General features: G+C 37.4%; 1 protein-coding gene across 1 annotated transcript; it reads right to left on the bottom strand.

Annotated features, from left to right (window-relative positions):
• Nucleotides 1–3992: 3992 nt before the first annotated feature.
• LOC114477820 (succinate dehydrogenase [ubiquinone] flavoprotein subunit, mitochondrial) lies at nt 3993–23952 on the bottom strand. The gene is made up of 15 exons (XM_028470441.1): nt 23828–23952; nt 21229–21312; nt 18775–18936; nt 18470–18613; nt 18007–18171; nt 17746–17894; nt 17535–17659; nt 16106–16274; nt 15829–16024; nt 15569–15740; nt 10494–10612; nt 10307–10418; nt 10069–10199; nt 7656–7769; nt 3993–5037 (listed from the first exon to the last, which is right to left on the bottom strand). Exons 1-15 carry the CDS (start codon nt 23888–23890, stop codon nt 4951–4953), a joined length of 1992 nt encoding a protein of 663 aa, XP_028326242.1. The 5' UTR covers nt 23891–23952; the 3' UTR covers nt 3993–4950.
• Between the last annotated feature and the right edge of the window lie 61 nt (nt 23953–24013).

Raw genomic sequence — 24013 nt, 5'->3', positions numbered from 1 at the left:
CTTTCTTGTCACAGTGATGTTCACACTCGGGTGGTGTCGTTTTAAGTGAGTCAGCGTGTTCGTTGTGTTCCTGGAAACATACCCGATCTCGGCTGAACAATGTCGGCACACTGACCTCGTTTTATCCACTTGTCTTTCTCCGTTGCAGTATTTCAGCCGAAAGCCAAAGTGTTCCCAAGCAGGAGTCTTTAGCGACAGGGGAGGGTCCTCCAGCTCTGGTTTCTCACTAGCCTTAGCCATAACGTACACGGGCTGCACATGTAGCTGCAGGTGAAAGTAAACACAACCCAAACGTCCTGTACTGAAACGGTTCAATACAAATACATGTATTGTTACACCCTTAGTATCTTTGTATCAATTACTAGACATTTCTGGCGACCCCATTTTAATTTCAGGCGACCCCACATGGGGTCATGGCTCCAAGGTTGAAAACCCCTGGTTTAATGGCTCCATTTCCTGAATGTTGTTCCTCTCTTTGTGTGCATGTTGCTTTTTCCCTGTGTTACTAGATGTGCTGTATCATTCATTATTAACCTGATCCTATTAACCATTAGAAGAGTCTCTGGTCTCTGCCCAGTGGTTTCCCAGTGCTAGCTGGGAGGCTAGCACTGGGAAACCACTATTTCAGTTTGAAGTTATTTTTATTTGATTTCTTTATTTATCTATTAACGTTTGATTTATTCATTTATTTTTTTATTCAACCAAACTACTGTATCTATACTTACATTACATTAGTTAATACTATTCATAGTTTTCAAGTTAAATGCATGTTATACAATAATTTCGTACCACTTTAACTTTAAAAAGCTTAAATTAAAGTCATAATATAAATAAATATACTTACATACTTAAATATATTAATTCCCACCGCTTTACGACTTTACAATAAAACAGTCTAGGACATTGCACTGTCTGTAAATATGTATTTATAATATCTCCTTTCCCCTGCCTGTTAATATGTATATCCCTGTATCCTTTATTCTTTTTATATACTTTTTTCTATTTATATTTATATTTATAAAAGAGCTTCTATTATTGTATTGTTTATTTTATTCTATTTTTCTGCGTGTTGCCTTCTGTTGTCTTTCTTATTAACATGTCAGTAAATGTCCCCACTGCGGAACAAATAAAGAATACTCTTAATATTAAAGAATTTTTATTACTAATTTAACAGAGGGTGATTTAATGCACTGTAAATAAAAAAAGTCATGTTGGTGTAACATATACAGTATAATTTTTGTTAAAGTTGAACATTTTTAGTAAACATGACTTTAATATGTGCAACTAATGTACATTTTTTTTTATTTATTTTTTTTTTATGTAAATAGTTCTACAGACTTTTTTTTTTTGTGTCCCAGTGGTGGGGTGAGTTAGGGCCCAGGCATCTAAACTCCCTTTGGGCCCCATTGGTCACACAGTGCTGATTAAATCCTTCTGTACAAACATTTGCTACATATTTATTCCTGTTTTTCCTTCTTTATCTTGCTCAAAATGTTGATACGTTTTGTTGGAAGTAGATTTTTTCCTTCTCTGGCCTGTTGTTTTTTTTTTTTTTTTTGTCTTTAAACAAGCTATCATCAAGAACATAGAACATCTGCTCTAAGATGACCAAAAAATGATGCAAGACATGCTGAGTAATGCAACAAGAGCCTATTTCCTGTATTTCCTGTAAATCAATACCAAGAGCTCCAGTAACAAATGCTGTTGTGATTTAACCAACAAATGCAGAAGCTTCCTCTCAAAATGAACAAATGTTTTTTCCTTGTCAGGTTTGTATCCAAAGGGAGAAAATCCACAAATATTAATATGATTTGTAAATGTAAATTTGCAAAGTATTGTAAATGTAAATGTGAATGTGAATTGTAGATGTAATAGGGCTGGGCGATATGGACCAAAACTCTTATCTCGATATTTTTACTCAAAATGGCGATATATGATATTAACTTTTTTAACTCAATAAGGTCAGAAAGACAATTCTGGGTTAAATTTGCTGATGTAAAATGCACACAGGCTCATTTATTAACAAACAGCTGCACAATATGTGCCACTTTTGTCTTTTTCTCCTTTAAGGGACAGCACGTGTGAGTGAGTTCTGTAGTGTGGCTTGTTTAGGGGAAGGTCTGGGTGAGAACGCACTCAGTAATCCATCTAACCGTGAGAAGTAACAAAAGCAGCGACTCCTAAAACGAGTATTTTAATACAAAATATTCATCTTATAAATATAGAAAAATTGTGAATGACACAGTCTAACTGTACTGTATAAATAATATTAAATACTTGTATGATGTGATTTGTACTGATTGTATAAAATTAAATAAAAACAAGTTAAACAAAAATATAGATATATCTCAATATAAGCAGTATTTTCTTTTTCTTTAAGGCCAAAATAGAAAACTTGATATATCTTGAATCACGATATGTTGCCCAGCCCTAATATATGTACACCTTGTTTGTTCACAAATGTCATTATCTTTTGACAGTAACTTTGAGTATTATCATAGCTTCAATTAATTAGCCAGTGAAATATTTAGACAGTTCATTTAGTGTATAATCCACTTACATTCTTGTTCCACTACAAAAGGCATGATTTAGAAAAGCTGAGGTTTTCCTTTCAGTTTTCTCACTTCTAACAAACACGTGCCTCCTAAAGCAGTAAAGGAACCACAGTTCTGTGGTTTTCACCATCCTATGGAAACCCATTTCCGCCACAAAAAAAGAACAAAAAAATCACCAAGGAAAGTCATAATTATGAGTTAGAAAGTCATAGTTATAAGATAGAAAGTCATAATTATGAGGAAAAAAGTCATAATTTTAGGATAGCAAGTCATAATCATGAGATAAAAAGTCATAATTATAAGAAAGCCATAATTATGAGATAGAAAGTCATAATTATGAGGAAAAAAGTAATAGTTTTAGGATAGAAAGTCATAATCATGAGATAAAAAGTCATAATTAGATATTTTACTTATTGTGAAACTGAGTTGATGCTCTGTTGGGATTGTGGCGCCCTCCAGCGGAAGACATTATATTCATAAATAACATATATTATAATAAATTACAATGTATTTTGTCCTTAATGCAGAACGTGTCACAGTTGTATCCATATTTTCAGCCACTTAACAAATATGATTATTGTATTTATATCTGGAATTATGAGGGAATGTTTTAGTTGAGTGTTTCTCAAATGGGGGTACGCGTAGGCACTACAGGGGGTACTTGAGAGAGAAAAATGAAGAAATAAAAGCATTTTTTAATGTTTATTTTCAGTTAAAAATGATTATCACACTGAATATTACCAGCAACAAACAAAACAACAAAAAAATCCCACACAAAATAGGAGAAAAACATATTGAATCATAAAACGATCAGACAAACAACATAAATACACAAAATGACACCAAAAGCACACACACTGAGAGAGAAAAATACTTACCATTACCAGCAACACACAAAACTACAACAAAGAGAAAAATAAACAAAATATCACCACAAAATAAACAAAAATAACAGAGAAACACCAAAAACACACATTGAGATATAATAATGTAAACAATACCAATAACACAAAAAAATAACAGAAAAATATACTGAATAATAAAAAGAACAAACAACAATAAAATAATGAAAGAGCGTGAACTGAAACTACAAGGATCAGTCTTGGTCCCACATCAGGAGGGAGACGACCATAAATGATAAAAAACTATAGAAAGATATATTCAGGAAGCACTAAATACCTTTTCATTCTTGTTATTCACAGAATGAGATTCTTTGAAATGTGTCATAGTATTCTGAGTAAAATGTAGTACATACAGTAACTATTTGCATTCAAAAGAATTAGAAAGGGGTACTTAATCCAAAAAAGTTTGAGAACCACTGTTTTAGTTTGAGAATTTGTACTTATAATTAAATCCCTTTAGTTATCAGCCATATATATATACTGTATATATATATATAGTTATCCATGTCATGACAGAAACACACCAGGAGCTTCCTATGCATAGCCTGCCTTTTATTAAACATATGAAAACAAGCACAAATCACAAAAACCCAAAGAAAGAACCGTTTTTTCTCCCCAAACAGGTAAATAAATTAAATAACTATTTCATCACAAAGTTGCAGTGGATGAATTTGCCATTTCAAAGAAACAACCCAATTTTTCTTTAAAAGACAGTAATGTGAGGACATTCAGATGGTTTATAAGATGACAACATTTAGTGACTCGTGTTTTTCACTGCTGATCAGTCCTCAGTGGAACATTACATATACTTTATTACTAGTCTGATACCTCTTCATAGGTTCACACACTTTAGTAAAGTACAAGTGTTTGATGATAAAAACACAAAGTGAACACCTGCATCAAGCTCAATAAAGCCGTTATATTTAGAGAACAGAGTTAAAGATCTAACACAGATTATCCTAGAACAAAGGCTACTGAGCGTGAGCAGTGGCCAACTCATACATCATCACCTTACACTTATAGTATCACTCACCATGTTTATTGTACATTTATGCAATATTTACACTTTCCTACCACACGTTTCAGATCCCCATCGTCTCTTCACTCAGTTACAGAAGCATTTATGAAGCATTAATATGATGATGAGCAGAAGCCAAAGCTGTAATGATGGAACACACATCAGCTTTTTAATGTCTGAAGGCAGAATGTCCCACATGTTTAAAATGTAAGGACAAATATATACAGGACACACTCACACAGAGTGGAACATCACAGCAGCCCTGATCAAGTCTATTAAAAGCTAATTCAATCAAAGCAGAAGAAAGACAGGCAGAGGCAGGGATGCATGGGGGCAAAGCTGAATCTACTGGGCTGTGATGAACAATTCTGATTGGATACAAATGTGCAACAGAACCGGATTTTTTCCTCAAAATGTGGTCTATCAAACAGAGAAAGACACTCTTTAAATGGATCAGCATCAGGATCAGGTGACTTTAGTAGGATCTGATGGCAGGAGGAACAGGAGCACAGTCCTGCTCATCCAGAGAGCTGTCGATGACGGGCCGGTACTCCAGGGTCACCTGTGGGGGTCAGAGGGAGGAGCTAATCACTGGTCAGCATTAAAAACTAGCCAAACGTGCACCTGCTACAATTTTTAGACTTTGCAATAGAGCTGAAAATACTTACTGTCAAATGCTGGATTTGTAAAGGTAATTAATAAAAGTATATTCTGTATTCATTATTTATTCATGTTCCCTCAAAGACATCATGGAATTAAGATAGGGCTATATAATATCAAATTTTAATTGTGATCGAGTAGGGCTGGACGATTTTGGCTAAAAAAAAAAAGCAAAATTCGAGTTTCAACTAGATTTTTGATCATTTTTTTTTCAATGCACTTAAAAATGACTGCAGACATCAGATATATAGTCAAAAATACAACTTTATTGCTGTGATTGTCCTCAAGAGTTAAAATGCATAGAACAATCCCAAAATAAAAAGTAAATGAGGCTCTGTCATTCAACTATTTCAAGCTTTAACTCAGGTTTAAACAAAAGTACAACAGCGCCTTCACAGTAGCTTAAATTTTCTGATTAAGAAATCAGATAACTACATATTTTATAACATATAACATTACAATTAAAAAACAAAAAAAACTCTTCCCTTAGCATCTCAGCATAGTGTGAATAAATCATTAAACATGCCTGTGGCACACATATAGCCTACTCAAAGGGTAAACACGTAAAAAAAGAGGAGGCTGGCTCACATCACGTTACGGTAACCCACAAGGACGGAATGCAAAAAAGTCCAAAAAAAACTGTGGTAGGAAAAAAAACAAACAAACTTGAATTTGCAAACTGAAAATCGTTTTTGTCTACAAATTCGTTAAATCGATTTTTTGCCCAGCCCTATGATCAACATTTTGGCTGCAATGATTAAATAGATCTGATCGTCTGCAATATTTACATTTATAATATGGGCTCTGTATTAATGTATGTCATTAGCCTTTGGTACATTTTTAATTATTGGGTTAATTTCTTTTCAATCATTTTTTTTAAGTATGATTCTTATTTAAAACTTCATTTTGCACTGTAAACTGTACACATATTGTTGGTAGTGTAATATAACAGATTTATTTACTCTAACATGATAAATAATAGTGATTATAATATTGATTAAAATAATTGTGATCATCATTTTGGCCATAATCGTACAGCCCTAAATTAAGGGCTAATGGTAAATTGTTGCATTCGTAAAGACAAGCTTTAAGTTCTATTGCAGTCTGGGTTGGGGTCAATTACAATTATAATTGTCTCATTAATTACAATCGTGACATAATTATAAATGAAATTGTAATTGAAAAAAGTATATTACTGTTGTGATTAGGAATGTAACGATTAATCGTAAGGCAGTTAAAAATCGATTCATAGGTATCACGGTTGATATCGATTTTCTGAAAATTGAATCGAGGTACTTTTTTTAAAGTACTGCGCTATCCACAAGTGTAGGCGGCGGGCGGAGTCTGCTAATACTTTCTTTCTGGCCGCCTTCTACTCTTAAATATGTTAATAAATGATTCATTACCCCTTTAGCACCGAAAGACTATCTGTAATATTACTTGAATATCTGTAAAAGTCACATTATTCTATTAGCTCTGTCTGCTAGCATAGCTTCTCTTCTTCACTGCAAGATATCTGCATGCCAACCGACCACTGTGTTACCAGCGCCCTCTGCTGGTCCAAACAAATATGACGTAAATCAGTGCAATCAGGTTTTTTTTTTTTTTTTTTTTAAAGTCCAATTGTTAAGGCACAAAATACATTTTCAGTTGCACTTTTAAAAGAAAAAGAACTATTATGCAGTTTTACATTGTTTATTATAGAACCAGAATTTAAATTAATAGGCTTCATTTTCATTTGTATTATTCCTTTATTTATTTCATTCAAGATTTATTTTTAGTTAAATTGCATTGTTTTGAATTATTTATCAAGGAATTCTTTTGACAATGAAAAATAAAAGGAAAATAGTACAGTATTTTCTAGTTTTTTTCCCAAAAAAAAAATTTGTCTACAGTCTCATTTTGTAAAATAAATCGTGAGAGAATCGTATCGTGAACCTAGTATCGTGAATCGAATCGTATTGGGAGTTGAGTGAATCGTTACATCCCTAGTTGTGATGGTAATTGATATGTAATTAAGTTCAGATAGATGACGTGGTAAAAACTGTAATTTACAATGAAATTAAATGCAAAACTTAGGAGCCATGTGACAGTTCTATGGATTACACATAGGCATATGCAGTAAACCTTTATTAAAATGTTTCATATCAAGTTTACCCATTAGTTCTCTTCATTTGGAAAACAGTTTCAATTTAGGGGTATATCAAAGATATTAATACCAAAATGTTAATTGATTAGGATGTTTAACAAGGTAGTCAATAAATGAGAAACCAACCTTGCTTGTTTATTTACTATTTGTTTCTGTACATTCTGGTTTCTTCTCGTATATTCTCTATATTCTGTATTTATATGTTATTTTAACCCAATGTGTTGCTTTTCTTTTCTTTCTGTAATATTGCTGGAAATGTAATTTCCCTGACGGATTAATAAAGTCCATCTAATCTAATCTAATCCTGATTTGAAGTGTCAGCAGGCAGAATGTAGCTGTTGGGTGGATAAACAACACACAGATGGCTGTACCTTTCCAGTCTTTGGGTCGACGTAGGACATTGTGTGTTTTCTCCAGTGCTGCTCAAACGGTTTCTTCTCCTGACCCGTCAGAGACTTGGAGTAGTCGTACTCATCAATACGATCCTAAAACAAACAGAAACACACACATCACCTGTGTCCCACACTGGTGTCCTACAGCAACAAACCTTTACTCTTTAGTGGCTGGTCATTGCAAAGCAGTAAAGCACAAGAACATCATTGAGCAGCTTAAAAACCATTGAATTTAGCAGTTTACCTGACGCTAACCCATTATTTTAAAATGTCACTACAGAAGCTTTAATGGTTTGATGACACAGGAATTATTTTTTTCTAGGGTTGTCCCGATCCGATATTGATATTGGGCCGATAGCAGCCTGACAACAAATATCGGATATCGAATTCAAATTTCCGGATTTTTCCAGAATTTTTTTTTTAAATTCATTTTTATTTGATTTTATTAAATTGTAGAATACTGTAGATATTATGTTGAAGGTTAAAATTATGTAACCAATTGGTTTGTTTTTTTTATGCTGATAACAGTTTAATATCAATATCGGCCGATACGCAAGGCTGCAATATTGGTATCATATTGGAAATAAAAAAGTTGTATTGGGACATCCTACTTTTTTTCTTTCAAATACTATAGAGCCTGGCCGTCCAATTTGGGGCCGGCAGGCCAAAGTTGGCCTGCTGCCCATATTTCAAATAGTTTTTTGTTTTTTTATATATATTTTTGAAAAATATACAAAAACATGTAATACAGTACAGTGTTTAAGAAAAAATCTAAAGTTTCCTGTAAAGTGTCAGTTTTTTTTAAAAGCACTATATTAAAAAAATATTTATTAATTATTATTATTATTATTATTAATAATAATAATAATAATAATAATAATAATAATAATAATGCTGATGTCCAATTACATTATTTTTCTCAAGTTTTAAAGGATTTTTCAAGGCAGGTAAAATGTAGTATTTTGATCATATGTGTGGGGTATGTTGTGTCCAATTTGCACTAAATGTATTTGAAAACATTTAGATGTTTCATAATTTTATGCCATGAAACAATAAAAAAAGTGTTGTTCAATTTCAAAACTACTTTAAGTGTTTATTTTGCACAGTTATGTTATTGTCATATTTAATTTCATGCACTGGAACATTAATGTTTAGTTTTGGCTCACGGCCCTCCACTGCAATTGATATTTGGCCTTTCAATGAAATACATGTGGGCACCCCTGCTATAGACGGTCATATAAGCAAGAGTTTGATTGGGAAAAGAGTCGAGGGGAGAGCCTTACACCCATTATTCAAAAGGTTTTTAGTTGGACCTCTTAAGTGGTAGGAAAAAACAAAAAAATAAATATCCAACAGGGGAAGAAATTTGGTTCATTTTAGGGACATTTTTGTTCCACATCCTCTGTTCTGAGGAAAGGGGCCGTGTGTACTTTGTTCAGTTGGGGTGTGTTTTGTGAACAGTTAATAAGTTGCATGGTGTTTCCTGCATAGACCTGAGTTCTATACAGGTGGGTGGTTTCTCCCCTGTTCTGGGAATATCTTAGTGTTCTTAATGTTGTTCCTGTTACTCATGTGTGCATTAGTCAAGTAAGCCACGTGTTGTGTTATTGTCAATACTGTGTATATTAGGCTTTTTCCATATACAGAAAGTGTTCCTTTCATTGGGGAATCAAGGACCAAGGGTTTGGAGGAAGACGAGCGAGGAACAGAACATTGCACCCCAAATCATGACTGACTGTGGATATTTCACACTGGACTTCAAGCAGCTTGGGTTCTGTTCCTCACACGTCTTCCTCCAAACCCTTGGACCTTGATTCCCAGATGAATGGCGCACTTTACTTTCATCAAAAAAGAGGACCTTGGACCACTGGCCAACAGTCCAGTTCTTCTCCTCTTTTTTTCTGCAAAGTAAATGGTGATTTCTTCACAGTATTCTAATTTTTTGAATTCCTGTTTTTGTGGGTTTTATGAGCTGGAAGCCCAAATTATGTATGTTTATTTCTGTTATATTGGTGATTTATGGGATCTGAATTTGTAACTGTGCAATACATTTATCCTCATTGTTCTCACTGTTTATTTGTTTATTTATTGTCTTAGTGGCTCCTCTTGTAAATACACTAATTTGACTTTCTTTTTATTTTTCTCTGTACCTAGCACCACAAGAGTTGTCTCTTATTTGTGCTGTACCTTGTGTATAATGACAATAAAAGAATTCTATTCTATATTATTCATCCAACCTGTTCATTGCATTCTACCCGATGCACACTAAGCGACACCAACTGACCTAAATGATATGAGCAATACTCCATCACATCCTAGGTCTGATTAGTATTGTTTGGCATTGAAGGCCATGGTGTGTGTGTTTGAATTAACAGGAGGGGAGGCTACCCACCTTAAAGTCCTCTCTAGCATGAGCTCCTCTGCTCTCCTTTCTCTGCTCAGCAGAGTTGATGGTCTGAACAGCATTTAGCATCAAGTTCTGCAGCTCCAGAGTTTCCACCAAGTCTGTGTTCCAAACAATGCCTGGAAGGCAGAGAGTGAAGAAACATGGAATGATGGTTGATGTGTAACAGTTTAATGTCACAGAGTAAGAGGTAGCATGGAGGGAAGTGAGAAAAGTAATAGAGTACCTCTGTCAAAGGTCTTGAGGTCATCCATGGTTTGGTAAATGTCGTCCATCTTATCACATCCCTCCTTTAGAACAGAGCCTGTCCTGAACACGGCAGCATGGGTCTGCATGGTCTGAGAGCAGGACGATAGAAAGGTGAGACACGACATATCTCACATTGGGCTCGTTTCTTATTTGTGGCTTCGTACCTTCTGCATGTTGAGTCTGATCTCAGAGGTTCTCATGCTGCCGTTGGCAAACCTCAGCTTGTCCAGGTTGGCTACAGACGCTTCACCTGCACTGGGCTGCAGTGGAGACAGTTTCTCTCCTAACGAGTAACAACAAATGAGAAGGAAAAATATGAGACCACAAGATGATTAGTAAAAAATAGAGTTAATACAAAATAATGTTCAAATACTTTAACTAAAGCTAACAATAATAACATATATGGTAGGCCACAAACTCTGACAGCTTTCAGAGAGATTGAAAAGCTAATGCAAAAATATCTAGAAAATACGAGATATTGACAAATGTCAAATTGCTGTTGCCTTGGAGACACACAGAGCATGCAACACAGACAAGGCAGCACTCATTGGATGACTAACAGGCTCCAGGGGCCTCATTTAAAAAAAAAAAAAAATTCAGCCGATATACTTCTTTTTTTAAAGACAACTGAAACACTCATATGATATAAATGTATATAAAAGAAATTAAATTAAATACACCAATAGAACTCTTAACATTTATTGAACTTTAAATATACCCGTAGACAACCAAGTAAAACAAAAAGTACAGGATGGGTAAGTAGCAGTAAAGCACAACAATATACAATTGCAAGTAGTCGGTTTAAACTAAATACCTGTTTTAGGTATAACAGCCCACTCCTTCCCTCTGTTCATAGCCACCACCGTTATACCTAAGCTTCACACTTGTCACAATATGCACAACTACAACATCACATCTCACTCTCACTTTAAAATAATCAACTAGGTGTAACACTGTCCTCTCTTTTTATATCCTCCCTATATTTAAGTGTTTCTTCTTCTTGGTCGATGGCTGATATTGAAAATAGTCCATATATCGGTCAACCTCTAGTTTATAAACATTCCCCTCAGATCACAACAAGCAACAACAGTTATTCAAGGCCAACTGGCAGAAAACAAACTTATTACAACAGATCAAAATTTAGGACATGTGCCAGAGATTGTGTGATTTGCTTTCCATCAGCTTTTCTGTGTCCATCAGCTCTTTGACAAATTCGGCAAATAAACATTGGGACCATCCCATACCGACAGAGACAAGCTGCCTCACATTCAGTTTTGCAACACACTCCTGTGAATTGACATGGCAGTCAGCTAATTTCTGACATTAAGCCTTGAATTTCTTTTGTTTGTTTATGAAATACACAGGGATTCAAATCAAATGTATCTATGTAGCACGTTTCAAACATAAAATTGCACCGTAAATGCTTGTTAAATTTTAAAACCAACTCTCCTCACGCACGCACACACAGCAGTGTAACCTGTGTGTACTTAGCTCTTTAAGCATTAGCTCTTTTCACATTAGCTCCTTTAGCATGTCCCGTGTCCCAGGGGCTGGAGGTCTTCCGTCTTTCCTGCTTAAAGTACGGTGCTAACCCGAATCTTATGACGTATCCAGTTTTGTCCTTGCCACAGGTGAACGTCAGCAATGTCCAAATCCGGAACAGAAACATCGACTTAAAAATATCAGAAATGCCTTGAGTGGTGATTTACCGCTGTGTTGAGACACTAGATGACCTCTGTACGCAGCATTGGCGTGCCGCCCATAGCCACCCTTATGTCAGCAGACAATGAAGCAGAGGTTGCGTTCGTAGCTGTGTTGGCTAGCTCACCTGTCAAATTACCAGGGGGTCGTGTGGACCACAGAAAGATGTCAACGACAGTTGCTGCTGTCTGCGGCCAACAACAGTCTTCCCCCCATTTTTGTTTTCTTCTCGTCTGTTTTAGCGCCAGAACACCTGCTGTCCCGTGACTTTGCACCCATATGCGTGCGGTCCCGAGGAAATCTAGCTCCGAGTACGCAACCGAGTCAAAGCTTGAATACCAATCAAATTTAATACCTCATAAAATCGCGATTAAAACTTTTTAATGGCCTTAATTTACCCACAATTGATTTATCAACTTTTAATACTTTTTAAACCCCGCGGACCTCACGACTTGACGTGAAAGACAGCACATTTCCACGCCCACTCCAGTTTCTGAACATCAGGATTTTGCCGTGGATTTTGACGTACACACGTTTTTGGGCGCACGTACATTTTGTACAAGGGGCCCCAAGCTACACAACAATTGAAATGTTTTAAAAATTGCCATGCAGCACGTTGCATTGCGCCTGCTGCTGCATGTTTGAATGCAGCTGCTCAGCCATGTTGCTGCTACTGTTCTTCAGCTGATCTGAAGTCAGTGCAGTTTTTTTCTAGAGTAACTAAACCTAAAAACTAAATTTGTTGAATACAAACGTATTTGGGTATTAAGTAGTGCTGTTGATTGATCCTCGTCCAACTTTTAACATTTTAGTAAAAGTATTTAAATTTTTCGTATTTAGTAGTAAAATGTCAGATATACTGGTCTCTATGCGTTGAACGCCAAATATTCCAATTTAATTTTGCTACTGGCTTAGATAGATTATTTGGATTATCGGGCATCACTAACTTTCACTGTTGGCTACGCTCCTCCGATAAAAGCTGGGAGGAGGGACTAGTTTTCCTCCTATCACAGCCTTCAGTGAGCAATGATTGACAGCCTCAATGCAGAACTCCAGGCTCTGTGCATTCCAGCGGTGATGTTTTTGATTCTGTGCTTCTATAAAGAGCAGATTGTGTTCTAATCAGCGAGTTCATCAAACTATGTGTGTATGTACAGACACGTGTGTATCCCCGTCTGTCTGCGTGTGTGCGTGTACGTCTCGCTGCTGTGTGTGAGGCAGTGTTCTGAGGCTAATGGCATGAGTAGAGCAGGGGCTGTTTGTGAGTGATATAGCATCTGTGGGGCTGTGTGTGCTGTGTGCTTATGGGCTGTATATTGTATGTAGTAGTTGAGAAGACAGCAGTGCTGTGCAGCCTGACTGGGCATGCCTTACTATTACAGCAGTAACACTTAGGGATGTAACGATTAATCGTAAGGCAGTTAAAAATCGATTCATAGGTACCACGGTTCACATCGATGCTCTAAAAATTGAATCGCAGTACTTTTTTTAACCAGCAGAGGGCGCTATATATTAATCCTTCCAGAAGCGGACGTGACGGGCGGAATCTGCTACTATTTTCTTTCTGGCCGCCATTTACTGTTAAACATGCTCATAAATGATTCTTTACTCCTTTAGCACCGAAAGAATATCTGTAATATTACGTGAATATCTGTAAAACTCAGGTTTTTCTATTAACTCTGTCTGCTAGCATAGCTTCTCTTCTTCACTGGTGGAATAACTACATGCCAACCGACCACTGGGTTACCAGCGCCCTCTGCTGGTCTAAACAAATATCTGACGTAAATACAGTAAAATGACAGGTTTTTTTTTTTTTTTTTAAAGTCCAATTGTTAAGGCACAAAATACATTTTCAGTTGCACTTTTAAAAAGAAAAAGAACTATTATGCAGTTTTTAATTGTTTATTATAGAACCAGAATTTAAATTAATAGGCTTCTTCATTTGTATTATTCCTTTATTTATTTCATTCAAGATTTATTTTTAGTTAAATTGCATCATTTTGAATGAAGGAAAATAGTATAGTATTTTCCCCAAAAAAATAAAGGAATATTTTTCAGTCATTTGTCAACATTCCCATTTTGTAAAATAAATCGTGAGAAAATCGTATCGTGAACCCAGTATAGTGAATCGAATCGTATCGGGAGTTGAGTGAATCGTTACATCCCTAGTAACGCCCATAATAAAAGGCATTTTTGAATTTCCCCCTTAGTGGCTGGTCAGCAGAAAGAGCTTAGTTGCTCATTAAGATGCTGACCAAACTTTGAGTGAAGTTGCAAATATCTACACTGCAACAATCTCTTCCAAATCCAGATAATGCTGATGTAGTAAGGTAATCATTACATATTATGTAGCTATGACATATTATGAAACTTAAACCTAAGACATTAAAAACCCTTAAAGGAGCATAGGGCAGGATCTAAAAATCAGACTCCATAGTAACACCACACCACGGGAGTTGGTGTAACAGCAGCCATCAGCTAAGCCACTGTGGGAACGCGCATCAAATGTTTGTTTATCACCGGAGCACAGCGGATACTGTGGATAGAGGATGGATGCCCGACCAAACCCTGACGGGACCTGACAGCATGGGGCGAGTCGAGTTCAGACAGATATTTAGAACTGGTGGTCGGGTTCAGTCACAGTGTTGAGTGCAGTAGCAGCAACAGCTGATGAGAGCTGTGATCTGCAGGACAAGAAGACTAGAGCAGAAGACAATTTTAAAGGAATACATCGTTGAAACATTCCTTTTACTGCACAAAAACATAGATTATCTTTATCTTTGACACATGGATTATGTAAATAGATCTGATGGGTCTCATGCTTGTCTCTTGTTTGTGTTTCACTTTCACTTGTTACCTGTGTGCTGATCTGATGTTGACATTAACAGTCGCTTGTTAATAAAATCAATGCTTACCACTAAAACAAATGTACATATGTCATTTCTTTGAGGAAATAAATTAGGTTTTCACTGTCGGGTCGGACTCAACGAGAAAATGCGGGCCGATCTGCACTCCAACTGTGACACGGTTATTTATTTACTCGCCATTCATGTGACTGTCTACTGCAAAACCTGTGCACATGCCTCTGCGTACATCAGTAGAACCAAACAGTAGTTTAGTCCACCATGCTTGTCTTCTTTCAGTCTCCAAGCCGTCGTCTTCTAATACTTTTTTTTTTTTTTATTTCCGAGGTTATTGGGACACTTCTCCAAGCGATCGAGAACGCGCACCAGCGTCATTTGACATCACCATCAGCGGAACTGTACTGCTGTTCGTACCCGTAACAGCAGTACAAAATATGTGTGGACTCATTCTCCTTGGTTAAGAGCGCTTCATCACCCATTAGCATTAAAAAAAATTAAAATGAATGTTCATTTTTTGCTCCTTTAAACTTATTGATTATGCCAAAAGATAAAATATATCAAATCAAAAATTATTGCCGATTAGAAAGGAGGCTCGAGTATCTTTTTATTTGCTGAAAACTTTGGTTAGTTTTTAACACGTGGACCATTTTAAAGCTCATTTCATGGTTCCTCACCTGGTTTGTGCTCTTCGGCAATGGTGAGTGCACAGGCTCTGCCAAACACCACCAGATCCAGCAGCGAGTTGGCCCCCAGCCTGTTGGCTCCATGAACACTGGCACAAGCTGCTTCCCCACAGGCATACAGCCCAGGCACCACCTTGTCCGCACCTTCAGTATATGTGATCACCTGTTAGGGACGGGGGAAGGCAAGTTATCATTGTGAAATCTCCTTCAGGAAAACATAAAGCATGCAAAGATGTTAATAAAATCTTTACCTGTCCCTTATAGTTGGTGGGAACTCCACCCATGTTGTAATGAACAGTGGGCAAGACAGGGATGGGCTCTTTGGTGACATCGACTCCAGCAAAGATCATGGCCGTCTCTGAGATTCCAGGCAGTCTTGTGGCCAGCTGCTGAGGAGGCAGGTGATGAAGCTGCAGGTACACGTGGTCCTTCTCCGGACCAACACCCCTGAAACAGACACAGTTTGAAACCAGTTGAAGCATTTGTCAGTGTTGGGTTAAAAACAACAAAAAGCAGCTTTCGTCCTACCTGCCCTCTCTGATCTCGATCGTCATTGAGCGGGACACCACGTCTCTGGAAGCTAAATCTTTGGCATTGGGAGCATAGCGCTCCATGAAACGCTCTCCCTCACTGTTGATCAGGATTCCTCCCTCACCACGACAACCCTCCGTGATCAGGCAACCAGCTCCATAGATCCCTGTAAACAATGTTTGATATGAACACAGGTCAGGTAGTGGAGCCAAGGTTTTAATCGTGAACAAAAAAAACCTGAATTAATGCCATTACAAAGGCTACCATCAGTAACGCACTACGCTGCCAGGGACTCAAATCCTGCAGTGCCAGACGTGAACCCCTGCTTAAGCCAGTACATGTCCAGGCCCGTCTGAAGTTTGCTAGAAAGCATTTGGATAAGCCAGAAGAGGATTGGCTGAATGTCATATGGTCAGATGAATCCAAAATATAACTTTTTGGTAAAAACTCAACTCGTTGTGTTTGGAGGAGAAAGAACACCATACCTACTGTAAAGCATGGGGGTGGAAACATCATGCTTTGGGCCTGTTTCTCTGCAAAGGGACCAGGAGGACTGATCCATGTAAAGGAAATAATGAATGGAGCCATGTATCGTGAGATTTTGAGTGAAAACTTTGCATTGAAGATGAAACGTGGCTGGGTCTTTCAGCACGACAATGATCCCAAACACACCGCCCGGGCAACGAAGGAGTGGCTTCGTAAGAAGCATTTCAAGGTCCTGGAGTGGCCTAGCCTGTCTCCAGATCTCAACCCCATAGAAAATCTTTGGAGGGAGTTGAAAGTCTGTGTTGCCCAGCCCCAAAACAACACTGCTCTAGAAGAGATCTGCATGGAGGAATGGGTCAAAATACTGTATGTAAGTCGCGTCAGATGCGCATGCGCTTGTTGTTCCATGTGTGTTGGCACTCTGGGGCACAGACACAACCTGTCTGACTCTCAGCAACAAGTTGACATGATAATACTCCATTAACTTAATGTGGAAGTGAGCGGGACTCTAGAAAACTGGAGTTTTAGGGGGTTTTTAGGTATGGAGGGTGCTCGTGTGTATTGGTTAAGTATGAGCATCTCTAGTCTGGACTTCAGGTTATATGTAAAAAGTGCAACAGAGTTGTGTGTGTGTGTGTGTCACCATTCTTGTTTAAAGGTTTTCTTTTGCACGCTAAACTGTTCATATATTGTTTGTTAAAAAGTTGTTAAATAATTATACAAACATCCTAACAGGATGCATAGTTGTGATCAAAATACTGATCCAAATAATCGTGATAATCATTTTGGCCATAATCGTGCAGCCCTATGTGGCATACTGTTTCAGAATTAGTAAGAACAAAGAATTCCCAAGAAACGCTTGAGTCTTTCTTCTGGTGATAAAAATTTCAGTCCAGTAAATACAACAGTAGATAAAAAAAAAAAAGCTGATTTTTTTCACCTGTGGGGTGGAACTGAACAAACTCCAGATCCTGGCAGGGCAGACCAGCTCTGGTCACCATTGCGTTTCCATCTCCTGTGCTGGTGTGGGCAGAGGTGCAGCTGAAATAGGTTCTTCCATAACCACTGTTAAAAAACCCAACAACTCAGAATGACCAAAGTGACAAATACTGCTAATTAAACACGTATTTACAGCTGGTCATGTTTCCTACCCAGTGGCAATAACCGTGTTCTGAGCTCTGAAGCGGTGAATAGAGCCATCTTCCATGCAGAGAGCAATCACTCCTTTGCACTCTCCATTCTCCATCAGCAGGTCCAAAGCAAAGTACTCCACAAAATAACTGGTGTCGTAACGGAGAGACTAAGCAGAAAGCAGACAAAAATAAAACATTAATTTGACTAAAATGCCACAAAGGAAAACTAGTTTGCCACTGCATTAGGTGGGAGGAAATTCACAAAATGTGCATATCTACCCGTCCATAAAGAGTATGCAGAAGCGAGTGTCCAGTCCTGTCTGCTACACAGCAGCAGCGGTGAGCCTGGCCACCTTTTCCATATTTAAGACTTTGGCCACCAAAAGCTCTCTGATAAATCTTCCCATCATCAGTTCGGCTGAACGGCATGCCAAAGTTCTCGAGCTGGGGGAGAAGAAGAAGCCAGTTTACTTCAAAAAGTGTAGGGTAATGGTCTTAAAACAAGTGAAAGGGTGACTACCACAAGCCCTCATATCATTAGATCTTTTTTCAGCTTGGGCCAATCACTCTCAATTAATAAAAAAGGAAATTCCAAAACACAGTATCATAATTACTGACTTAGATTAACACAATCATACATGCAACATATAACACATGACATGATTAAATGTTAGAGCCTTGCATTAATGTGCAAACTTAAGCAGTCCCGTGAACAGTGAAGTGTCTGTAGGAGAGCGCTTACCTCCACTACTGCTGCAGGAGCCTGCTCAGTCATGTAATGGATCGCATCCTGGTCACCAAGCCAATCAGATCCCTTCACTGTGTCATAGAAATGCCACCTCCAGTCATCCTCCTCCATGTTTCCCAGAGCAGCATTGATCCCACCCTTTGAACCAGAGCATTGGTAGACATAACAGAAATATCAATGATCTTTAAACAGAAGTGAAGAAGTGTCAAAGATGAGGTGAAGAAAATTCCAAACAATTTTGTTTACTAGTTTTACAACTAAACAGTACTTCAAAAAAAAAAGAAAAAAGGTAGCTCTACCTGTGCAGCAACAGTGTGAGACCTGGTGGGGAAAAGTTTAGTGACACAGGCTGTGTTGAATCCGGCCTCTGACAGGCCAAAGGCCGCCCTGAGTCCAGCTCCTCCAGCTCCTACCACCACAGCATCAAACTCATGGTCCACAACTGGATACTGGGTCGAGATCTGAAATCAATCAATATCTATTACAGTATATTTCTGAAGGATAGAGTGCACTAACTCCTGTGAGCAAACAAAATAAATAAAAAAACCTCATAATTAAACAAAAATGTATGTCAAAAATAAAGTACACACAATTAAAAGGTGGATATAAGTTGTAGTGACATGGATTATTCTGACTTCTCCTTTTTAATTATTTATATGTCATATAAAGATGTATGAGAACAGTATTAATGTCACCTGATTTCCTCTCAGGGATCAATGATTTACTGAATCAGGTTTATTAATTAAGTTCTGATCAGCTTAGTTTAAATTAACCTAATTTAAATTATCCTATCTTCTGTGTAATTTGACGTTGACCCTATGTTGCACTTTGTTACTTTTGTCCCCCATAGTCAGGATGAAAGTAACACCATGCAATACACTGAAGTTAAAACACAAAAGAAAACAAAACAGCTTTTTTAGGAAAACAACAAAACAAAACAATGTTCTCTAAATAGAAAAAAAATACATTTTTCATTGCTTAATTAAAAAAAAATCAATTAAGTATAAACTTTGATTGTTTTTATTATGTTTCATTAGTTATTTTTTATTATTAATTCAACATGCATTTTACTGTAGCTCTAATGAGATGTTAGAATGTAACATTCTAATAACGTTGCTCCAACGGACTTTTATTTTGTAAACCGGAAGTTCCCACTGAAATAGTTGTACTTCAGGTAGCTTGCTGACTGTGAATGTGAACCTACGAGACATGGACAAAAAGCTGGAATAAAAAGAACTAGAAGACAACACGGACTGAGTTATTCTTAGTTAGCCAGACACAACAGTTCTAACACTGAGCAGGTGAAGATGATTAAAGCTGATCACGTTCTCACGGAGTGCTGCTGCGCTACACGAAACACGAACGGAGCTTGGTGATTTGCGTTGTTTTAGAGGGCGTTTGCAGTGGTTTAAGATGAGTTTAATGCAGCCAGGACTAATAAGCAGTCCCCGAAAAAATTTCCCCATAAAAAACATTCTTTGCACCGCGGGGACGGCGTTTCATGCCTATTTTGTCCATTTCCGCGTTTAAACGTTTTTATAGGTCGATTCCGTGATTCCGTCCGCGATTAACACAGATTTTATTAGGGATGTAACGATTCACTCAACTCCCGATACGATTCGATTCACGATACTGGGTTCACGATACGATTCTCTCGCGATTTATTTTACAAAATGGGACTATATATAAATGACTGAAAAATATTCCTTTATTTTTTTGGGGGAAAATACTATACTATTTTTCATTGTCAAAAGAATCCCTTGATAAACTATTCAAAACAATGCAATTTAACTAAAAATACAGATATTTTGCAGTGAAGAAGAGATGCTATGCTAGCAGACAGAGCTAATAGAAAAACGTGACTTTTACAGATATTCACGTAATATTACAGATATTCTTTCGGTGCTAAAGGGGTAATGAATCATTTATGAATATGTTTAAGAGTAGAAGGCGGCCAGAAAGAAAGTATTAGCAGATTTCGCTCGCCGCCAACACTTCTGGGTAGCGCCCTCTGCTGGTTAAAAAAAGTACTGCGATTCAATTTTCACAGCATCGATGTGAATCGTTATACCTATGAATCGATTTTTAACTGCCTTACGATTAATCGTTACATCCCTAGATTTTATAGGGCCCTGCTCGGATCTTCTGTAGCTCTGATGAGATGTTGTGAGTGAAGCCGCTTGTGCCTAAGCGCTTGATGCGAAACGGACGGAGTTTTACAGGCACAGCAAAGTTAAGCAGGCACTGATCAGCTCTGTATTTAGGACTCAGTGATAATTTGCGTAGTTTTTTGGCAGTTTAGGCGGTGTTTAATGCAGCCAAGACGGGAGAGGGAGGGCGGTACACCTAATAAGCGCTCCCCAGAAACGTTTCCCCATAAAAAAACATTCCTTGCCTCACAATGACGCATTTCATGCCGATTCTGTCTGCGATGCCGTTAAAGTGGACTTTATAGGGCCCTATACTTAACTTGTGTAATAAAGGAAAAAATAAAATAACATACATTTTAAAAAATAAATATAGATATTTGGCGCCAGTGAATCGATAACGTACTGCTAGGAGAAACCTTGCGATATATCTTTGTATCAATATTTTGGCACACCCTTAAATAACTCCATGGGTAAGTTTTTTCGATACATTTTCTAGACATACAGTATAAAGGTTTGTGCAGACACCGGCCAATCACTTCAACCGGCACACGATCCAATGTACACGCTATATAAAGGCAGATGTGCATTTGTGATGAAACTTACATTATCTGATACTTTGGCATTTGTCTTTTTGCCATAGATGGAGAAATGAAAGTTCCTGGAGCCTTGGACTGCAGCAGCAGGAACCTGGGAAGAAGGAAAACACTATATTACTAGAATGTTTAAAAGGGTCACGAGGGCCAGATGCAGCTTTTCAGAGGATCAACTTCAGCTTGTGAGGAGACTAACCCGGGGTTTCCACTGGATACGTCTCCGCTGCGCCACAGCACCGATACGGTATTTCACCGCTGTCCGGTAATTCACACCGGTTGCGTTTGGCGTGCGCCGCAGTGCTCTCCGTTTGAATGACTGTGACGTCACGAGACAGAGCAGTTCTCACGATATTTATATAATCGCGCGAGAACGTGGTTAAATGTATGTGTTATGAACGCAACAATAAACAGACAAACAGGTCAGTGATCCTAACGAAGCAGAACAAGAAGGTTGGACTCTGGATTTGTCATAGACACATTTTTTAGCAACAGCCAACAGAGAAGAGATAAAACTGCACCAGTAAAACATGAACTAAATCAAAGTTGCTGCAGTTTACAGTGTAGTTACAGTATGAGAGAAATCAATATAGTGGATGTGAATTTGTTTTTACACATTATGACGTTTTGGTGATGTATTTACTTGAAATATAATCTGAAGTGTTTTATTTTGAAAAGTAACCCAATATTTTATTGCGGAGTACGTGCTTAATTTCCTGTTTAGCTTCATTTGCTCTGTGCTGATTGATGCGTTGTGCTCCAGTATCCGCCAGAAATAGAAGCCCTGCGTATATCTGGTGCAGGGCACCGGACTACCGCATCTGGGAAGGAGCAGCCACGCACCGCAGCGGACCCGGTGGAAATTAACACATAGACTAAAATGGAAACCTATCAGCTCCGGTGACGAGGCGGTGACGTTCCGCAGCGGAGCCGCATCCAGTGGAAATTGGTGGTAAGGATGCTCATCGTTGACCTATAACAAAAACCTAAACCAATTAATACTGACGGTTAATTTTTTTCAGGTACAATCAACTCGTGGGTTGCCTAGTTTTCTAGACTACTGCTCACTTCCAAGTTAATTTAGTGGAGTATCATCACATCAACTTGGATATAAATATTCGGGTTCGGGTCACGCTCGAGAGTTTGTAAAATCTGATGTGAGCTTGTGTATAAAAAATACACGTGTTTTCCAACAGATGTGTGGATTTGATAGATCGATACAACGGCCAGCAGATATATTTAGCTGATTTTTGTGCTTTTTACGTGTATCGGCAATGGCCGATGCAGGCTGCTGCGTTTGTCGATCCGCATTATTTACACCTGGTTTTAATATTTGTAAAATTATTTTGTACTTTTTGTCATTCTACCTCACCTTTGTTAATTTCACTAAATGTTCTTCTTTTAAAAATTGAGACTCGTACCATTTGTTTTCATCATTGTGTAATTTTAATTTTTTATGAGGGAGAAAAGGTAGTATCGGCTCCAAATATTAGCTCAAGAAAAACAGCAGTCCGTATCGTTGATGTCACTACTCGGGAAGACAAATGGAAATGTGAGTCAAAAGACTCAAAAGTCATCATTTTGAGAAAAAAAGTCTCAGTTGTTTAGGTGTGCAGGGAGTATATATAAAAATTAAAAATAAATAATAACAATAATAATAATATTAAAAGGCATTAGTGATAAAAAAGATTGTTGTGATATATATATATATATATATATATATATATATAGACTATAAAGGTAAAGGGTGTATCTGGGTGAACAATGTAGGAGGTGAGCAACCACTGATTATCTACAGTCCTATTGAGTATATATATATATATATATAGACCAGGTATCACACCAAGTTGTTTGTGGTTCAGTTTATTGTCTAGTCAACACAGGACTTAATAAATCAGACAAAAGCACCAACAGAGACTGTGTGGGAAGCACAAAACTGATGTGTGCATCTACAATCTACTAAAAGATACATACTTGTATTATTTACAGGCAATTTATAATCTTGTTAAACACAGCTTTAATGCCTCTTTTATCATGAGAGGGCAAATAAATGACTGCATAACAGCAATACATTACATCATAGTAGATAGCTAACTGCTATTAAAATACAGAAAATGTAGATTTCATACTATTGATATAAATACTACTAATAAGACATAATATTAATGTAAATTACTAATTATTAAAATATTGAATTAAAATAAAATGTTGTTGGCAGACTATTTTAAACTTCAGTAATACTAAATGTAGCATTATGTGAGAGAGCTAGCAGCCAAGCTAGCTCTATTATCCACAAGGGCAAGTGAGTTTAGTGTAATTCAATGAAGCAATTGCATTTATAACTTAAGGAATGAGTGCTTAAACACGCAAAATTAACTAAAATTTAAAAAAAACTGTGTTTAGGTCGTTATCGTTCCACTGAATGCTGAAAGGAGCATGTTTCCAGTGTGTCACATTGAAAGACCCTCAACTACATAACACATTACACAAGGCAGAGCCAATGGTTACGAAAGCTACAGTCCGCCTTTAACTGGGAAAAAAAAGCACACACACACACAAACACAACTAAAGATAAGATACATATCAGTACACATAAATATGTTGACACTTACTGTGTTTTTTTTGTAAAGGGTCTTTTTGGACAGAAGACGGGATGCCACACGAACACTCGCCATGTTGTCAGATAAAAGCGACTCAGCGAAAAGCTGCGGAGGACCAATATTCAGCCACTCTGGACTATACCACTTCACTCATAGGGATGTCGGTGTTATTACACCGCTTTGTGAACATTAAAACAA

The sequence above is a fragment of the Gouania willdenowi genome, chromosome 16 (assembly GCF_900634775.1).
Source record: "Gouania willdenowi chromosome 16, fGouWil2.1, whole genome shotgun sequence".
In the NCBI taxonomy this organism is placed as follows: Eukaryota; Metazoa; Chordata; class Actinopteri; order Blenniiformes; family Gobiesocidae; genus Gouania; species Gouania willdenowi.
The sequence above is the reverse complement of the archived record's forward strand: the minus strand, read 5'-3'. Positions and strand labels throughout refer to the sequence as shown.

What these genes read in the sequence shown, in the direction of transcription:
- LOC114477820 (XM_028470441.1), bottom strand. Translation starts at nt 23,890, where the DNA reads ATGGCGAGTGTTCGTGTGGCATCCCGTCTTCTGTCCAAAAAGACCCTT. An exon ending in ATGCCAAAGTATCAGATAAT is followed by an intron (nt 18,937 to 21,228) that starts GTAAGTTTCATC and finishes GATTGATTTCAG; the next exon opens with ATCTCGACCCAGTATCCAGT. An exon ending in TGCCGAAGAGCACAAACCAG is followed by an intron (nt 10,613 to 15,568) that starts GTGAGGAACCAT and finishes GTTACTCGTTAG; the next exon opens with GAGAGAAACTGTCTCCACTG.